At 35.4% G+C, this 7,147-nt stretch overlaps 2 protein-coding genes across 4 annotated transcripts in view; one reads left to right on the forward strand and one right to left on the reverse strand.

The window, feature by feature from the left end:
• The window catches only part of arhgap44b (Rho GTPase activating protein 44b), a 47,818-nt gene that overhangs the window by 2,405 nt on the left and 38,266 nt on the right, over positions 1-7,147 (reverse strand). For 2 of the 3 annotated variants that reach the window (XM_084135065.1, XM_084135067.1), the window contains exons 17-20: positions 7,123-7,140; positions 6,225-6,407; positions 2,172-2,287; positions 1,043-1,384 (exon numbers count right to left, since the gene is read on the reverse strand). In XM_084135065.1, coding sequence (XP_083991191.1) covers positions 1,043-1,384; positions 2,172-2,287; positions 6,225-6,407; positions 7,123-7,140 — 659 coding nt within the window. The remainder of the gene's footprint in view (positions 1-1,042; positions 1,385-2,171; positions 2,288-6,224; positions 6,408-7,122; positions 7,141-7,147) is intronic. The other variant, XM_084135066.1, reaches the window with a different exon arrangement.
• The window catches only part of ascc1 (activating signal cointegrator 1 complex subunit 1), a 163,320-nt gene continuing 162,155 nt past the window's right edge, over positions 5,983-7,147 (forward strand). The window contains exon 1 of the mRNA XM_084135076.1: positions 5,983-5,986. The gene's annotated coding sequence lies outside the window, so the exon portion shown is untranslated. The remainder of the gene's footprint in view (positions 5,987-7,147) is intronic.

Here is a 7,147-nt window from a genome sequence, read left to right on the forward strand (position 1 = left end):
AAGGTATGTAACAGGAAGTGACACACACAGACTGAATTACTGACGACTCGTTTTAGTTCAGAATCGATTCTTTCTTTAGGAGAGAAAAACTCCATTTATCTTTGATCTTGAAAACTTTGCAGAACTTTTACATTCACCAACTATGGAAGCTTGTTTCTGCCACAGAATAAAAAATAAAAAAGGTAATTGCAACTTTTTATCCCCTAATTCTGACTTTTTTTCTCACAATTGCAAGTTTACATCTGGCAATTCTCACTTTTTATTTCAGAATTGTGAGATATAAAGACAGAATTGTGAGTTATAAAGTCAGAATTGTGTGATATAAAGTCAGAATTGTGTGATATAAAGTCAGAATTGTGAGATATAAAGACAGAATTGCGAGTTATAAAGTCAGAATTGTGTGATATAAAGTCAGAATTGTGAGATATAAAGACAGAATTGCGAGTTATAAAGTCAGAATTGTGTGATATAAAGTCAGAATTGTGAGATATAAAGACAGAATTGCGAGTTATAAAGTCAGAATTGTGTGATATAAAGTCAGAATTGTGAGATATAAAGACAGAATTGCGAGTTATAAAGTCAGAATTGTGTGATATAAAGTCAGAATTGTGAGATATAAAGACAGAATTGCGTGTTATATAGTCAGAATTGTGTGTTATAAAGTCAGAATTGTGTTATAAAGTCAGAATTTTGTGATATAAAGTCAGAATTGTGTGTTATAAAGATTGTGAGATTTAAAGTCGCAATTAACTTTTTTATTTTTTATTCTGTGGCGGAAACAAGTTTCCATAGTTTGAGAATGTAAAAGGTCTGCAAAGTCAGAATTGCCAGATGTAAACTCGCAATTGTGAGAAAAAAAGTCAGAATTGTGAGATAAAAAGTTGCAATTATCTTTTAAAATGTTTTACTCCGTGGCGGAAATAAGCTTCCATAACAAACAGCTCTATTATACATGAAAGGTAATATTCGAAAAGCATAACAGAGGCACTTTCATCCTAAGAATCACACTGAGCTCTGCATGTGCTCACGCTGACGGGTGTACCTGTGGACATGCTCTCCGCCGCTGCCAGCCCGTGCAGGCCCGCGTGCTCCTCCTGCTCCTGCTCCTGCGGACTCAGACCGGCGCCGGGAGGCTGTGGGGGGGGCAGGTTGGGTCTGTGTCGGGGGGGTTTGGCCGTGGGGCGGGATCTGGGCAGGGTGCCGGTCAGCGCAGGCGGGGACGAGAGTGTGTGTCCGTGTCCCGGCGAGCTCTGGGAGTAGCTGAAGCTGTATAATGACGGAGTGCTGGGAGGAGTCGGAGACAGACTCACCGGAGACGGACCCGGAGACACATCCGGCGGAGGAAACACACTCTTGGGAGGGATGGGGGCCAGCTTTTTGGAAACTGAAAGAAAAAGAGAAAGAATTCGGTTTTCTAGATGCTAAAAAAAATTAACATTCTGGAGGAAAAGCGTTTGCCTATTAATTGCAAATTTACATTTATTTATTTTTATTTCCAGTCACTATCTATTCATGCACAAGCTGAATATGGCTGAAGTATTAGAGGTAAAGTGTATGTAGATACTAAAAATTATAATTTAGGGGATGATGAAATAAATAGAAATATGATTAATATTTTAGCTGTTAAAAATGAACGTTCTGAAGGGAAAGTGTTTGCATATTAATTGCAAATTTAATTTTTTTAAAAACTTTTTTTATTTCTAGTCACTATCTATTCATGCACAAGCTAAATATGGCTGAAGTATTAGAGGTAAAGTGTACGTAGATACTAAAAATTATAATTTAGGGGATGATGAAATAAATAGAAATATGATTAATATTTTAGCTGTTAAAAATGAACGTTCTGAAGGGAAAGTGTTTGCATATTAATTGCAAATTAAAAAAACTAAATTCACTTGAAATGCTTTGCTGTTTTATTTCCAGTCACTTTCTATTCATACACAAGCTGAATATGGCTGAAGTATATATAAATAAATAAATGTATGTAGATACTAAAAATTATAATCATTTAGGGACTGGTGAAATAAATAGAAATATGATTAATTAAAAAAATTAATCCTTTTAGATGCTAAAAATGAAGCTGAAATCAATGCGTCGATTACTATTTTCAATGCATTACTATTTTATCATGTTGCTTGTTTTGTCTAGTCATGCACACGCTGAACACACACCTTTACGCAGTGTGTGAGGACTCTGGTCTGAGAGCTGGTTCTGTCCACCAGAGGGAGCTGTTGGTGAGATTCCTCTTTGACCAATCACAGGTGAGAGCTCCTTATTCTTCTGAGTGCTGATGACAGAAACACAAACATCCATTAACCACACACACACACACACACACACACACCACAGTCTCAGCTATGACTTCTGAACATTAAAATTAATAAACCTCCAAACTGAAATCGTGTATTTTTGGCAACACATTTGTTCCCAGAATTGAGGTAAATCTCCACTTATTGATGTTGGGAAAAAAACAACAACAAATAAATAAGTAATAAATACATCAAGTTAAGTGTATGTGGATACCAAAAATACATTTCAGAAAGAAATATCCATGCTAGTGTGGCAGCAGGTCAAAAGCAAAGATAAAAATCCCTGAATTTGCCAGCTGGGATTTTTGCTGATTTTAATGCATAAAGCAGCGCAGGGAAAGATTTAAGAAAATCTTCTTGAGCATAATCATAACAGAAGAGTTTTGAATGCTAACCTTAATGTTACTGTACTGAAAACCTTATTTTTAAATAACTTCACACTGAACATAACAGTTAATATAAAGGCCCCGATATACATTTTGTTCACTGGCTGGTAAACGCCTCTGAACTCCCATTGGTCCGTGTGGTGATGATGTAATATGTGGGCGTGGCTCTGAGGCTCCGCCTTCTTTGAGGTGTAAATTTCCGGTTCATTTCTTCTGTTCTTCAGACGCGAGTAAAACATGAAGACACTGAAGAGACGCTTTATAGTGAAACTGAAGTCGTGACGCGACACTGACACTGTTTTTCATGTTTAATACTGTAAAGCTGCTGCTTTAAAGCAATGTTATGTATTAATAAACGTGACTTGATTGAATCTCAGATCTGCTGCAAACATATCCACATCGCTACGATCAGATGCTTTCTGAACGGCTGTTTTCTCATTTTTGTTGTGCATTTATTTTGTTATTGAGAGAAAAGTGCGCAGCACATATTTACATATTCATATTCAATATATTCATCAAAGTCTCTGATCACCAAAATGAAATATTTAAATGTTTTTTTCCTTTAAAAAAAATCTTCATGCCTTAAAATATCTTGAATGTAACTCGACACCCTTGCCTCATTTAGTATACGCAGTTCTATGAATATGCAAATGAGCCCCGCCTCCACTCAGAGATCCACTGGTTGACGCTAACTACAGTAGTTAGTTGGCTAACTAAGGTATAGAACGAAAAAGACATTTGCTGTGAGTATATCAGGGCCTATTGATAATCATCTTGCGATTGTTGAGCATAACTGGTGATCAATAATATTTAAAGTCAGAAGCTTGAAGTTATGGCGTCGCAAACTTAACGAAGTCGACCCAAAATTGGTTCAGAGGCTGTATCTCGGCCAAAGTTTGATCAATCAAAACAAAAATTGGTACGCTTCATCGGAACCATGATTCGAGGGGCCATGCCAAATTTGGGAACAGCGCCACCTACAGGTCATGAGATCTGGAAAATGGCTCTTTTGGCCAATAACTTTTGAAATGTATTCAAGAAAGGTTCAACTGGCATATTACCTATGCGCTCTGAGTCCTCTCTCTGGATTACCGGCCCACGGTGGCGGAGCATGAGGGCTAAAGTTCGGATAGCAGGGGTCGTGGCGGGGCAGAACGAGCGGGGGTTTGATGTACACGGGCGGGGGGGTCGCGTGCGGGGGGCAGGGGTCAGAGGTCAGCGAGCCCTGTTTGGGCAGGTGCAGGACACTGGGTTTAGGGTTGGAGTTGATGTCCAGAGAGGTGGAGGACAGGAGGAGTGGAGAGCGGGGGAACACCGGGAGAGGAACACACTCGGGACCGGGAACGGGACGAGGGAGAGAGAACGAGGAGAACGTGGAGAACGAGGAAGAGGAGGAGGAGGAGGAGGAAGAAGGGAACGGGTATGGAGGAGGCGGCCTCTCCTCCTCAGGGGACCGGCACACGACACAGGACTCCCGATAATCCTCTGAGCTGCAAACATGTTCAAGGTTGACAGATAAAAAAGGACTGAGAGCAGGAGGAGCTGTCGTGTGTGTGGGATTCAGGGATCAGGAATATTCTGGGATCGAAACGTTCAGCTCCATCAACAGCTTTTCTGTGGTGACGTTATAAATAAATAATTAATAAATATTATAAAAAATTAAAAGTGTTAAGTATTTATTTATTTACATTAATGAATTAATATTAAGAATTAAATAAGAAATATTTATTTATTGATTCAGGAATATTCTGGGATCGAAACGTTCAGCTCCATCAACAGCTTTTCTGTGGTGATGTTATATTAGGAATATTCAGGGATCGATACGTCAACAGCATGTTATGTTAATGAGTGCAGTTGTCTCTACAGTGCAGACGTACTTCAATTAATTATATGAATACAATTAATATTTATTCATGTTAATTAATCATTGATTTAGTGATATTATTAATAAATTATAATTAATATTATTAAGCATTAATCATTAAAATAGTGTTATTAATATTAATTATTATTTAATTACATAAATTAAATAATTAACATTTATGATTAAATTAGAAATAGTTATTAGTATAATCATAATTATTTGATTGTGAATTAAAATACTAAATATTAAAAATGTAATTATTAATTAATTTGAGAAATATTTTTATATGAATAATTGACTATTCACACAAATAGTAAATGTTAAAAATATGAATTATTAAAATTATTATTTATTAATATTAATTAATCATTGATTAAATTATATTAAAATTAATATTAATTAATGTAAAATACTAATGAATTATAATTCAATTATTAATGAATAAATATGATTAAATATTAATATTAAAATTGTTTTTATCATTAAGTAATTATTTATTTACAATTAATATATAATATTAATAAACTTTAATACAAATGATAATAAATAATTTTAGAAATATTTCTTAATATCAATAATTGATTGTAATTAAACATATAGTAAATATATATATTAAAAATAGTATGACATTTAATATAATTTATTCAATTATATTATATATTATTAAATTAACTAAATGATTAATTACATAATAAATAATATTATAATCAATAATTAACATTTATCATTTTAAAACATGGTAACATGCATAATGGCTACAAATGTATATGAAACAAACTATAGTAATCCGCTATAGTAATCCATTCTGAGATATCCAGGATCATAAAGTAATATATAATCAGGATTCACACAATCAAAATAATGATGAATAGTTCAAACACTGAGAAAGAGATTCAGTGAATAATGACTAAACACACAGGTTTGGAAAAACATGATGATAACTGAGAGAAAGAGGACAGGAGAAAAACAGGAGCTTCAATTCAGCCAACTAGACATGATCAAAACTGAACATTTCGTTGCTTTACTTTATGCTTTAAATCACAAATGTTATTTATTTGGACTGCTTTATATGAGATTCAAGTGTGATCTACAGTCAAACCAAACTTTATTCAGACGCCTTCAACATTTCTCTCATTATCACAGTTTATTCGCTATAGTTTAGAAAATGGTACTAAAATATGAGCAGAACTCAGAGTTATGAACTCAGTGGATATTTGACTGGTTTTGTCCGTCCTTCTGTTAGACTGTCTCACACATGAATTATGTTGAATATCTGTCAGCTGTTAAATTTAACTACACAATTAGATAATACCAGTTTAGCTCAACCAATCACCAAGCAATGCTTCATTTTGTTCAGTCTGTGTGTAAAAAGAGCATTAGCAATTACAGAAAACACACTTCAGCAAAACATGATCAGCTCAAAGTGTCCGAAGAATCTTTATACTGGAATGAAGACTTTTTGGGTGTAATATGTCACAGTTTACTTTATCTTGCTCTCCTCATTTACATAAATGAACTATAGTGTCCTGCACACACTAGTAAAACAATATCAACAATGATATCTGGTGTCTGAATAATGTTTGGTTTGACTGTATAATATGATGTCCTCCACTGGCTGAACTGAGCATTATGTGTTCTGGATTCCTATTGGTCGTCTCGGTATACCTGGTCCTATCGCTGCTGATGGGGGGTGGAGTCTGTGAGGGGGAGGCGGAGACATCGTCCGTTTGGTCTGGGTTCAGCGAATCAGAGAGCGGCTGAACGCTGGGAGGCGTCGACGAACTCTTACGGGACGATGAGGAACCTCTTCGAGAAACCCATGAGGTGTCCATCACTCGCACTCCCATACTGCAACGGGGCAGACACACAGCCAATCAGATCCCTTGAAACAAGCCTAGTACTACACTACTGTTCAAAAGTTCAGCGTCAGTAAGAAATTAACACTTTTATTCAGCAAAGACGCATTAAATTGATTAAAAGTGACAGTAAAGACATTTATAATGTAACAAAAGATCTATTTCACATAAATGCTTTTAAATTTTCTATTCATCAAAGAAACCGGAAAAACTAATGTATCAGTTTCCACAAAAATATTAACGGTTTTCAACATCAATAATAATCATAAATGTTTCTTGAGCATCAAATCATCATATTAGACTGATTTCTGGAGGATCATGTGACACTGAAGACTGGAGTAATGATGCTGAAAATTCAGCTTTGATCACAGGAATAAATTACACTTTACTATATATTCACATAGAAAACAGATGATTTACATTATAATAATATTTCACTATTTTACACAGTATTTTTGATCAAATAAATGCAGCTTTGATGAGCAGAAGAGACTTTTTTCAAAAACGTACCAACTTTTGAACAGTGGTGTTTGAGTAATGTACAAAATATAACAGATTTGGGACATGAAATACCCTTAAATGTTAATATGCCATAATTCATGTCACTTTATCAACGCTCCTCACAAGCATCCTCGAAGAAACACAAACACCGAAAGCGTTTGCAGGAAATCAGGGAAGAGCAGAAGGAGACAGAAGCGTCACCGTACCTTTGAATCTTCCTAATGCTGCATT

The sequence above is a fragment of the Abramis brama genome, assembly GCF_963993115.1.
Source record: "Abramis brama genome assembly, chromosome: 14".
In the NCBI taxonomy this organism is placed as follows: domain Eukaryota; kingdom Metazoa; phylum Chordata; class Actinopteri; order Cypriniformes; family Leuciscidae; genus Abramis; species Abramis brama.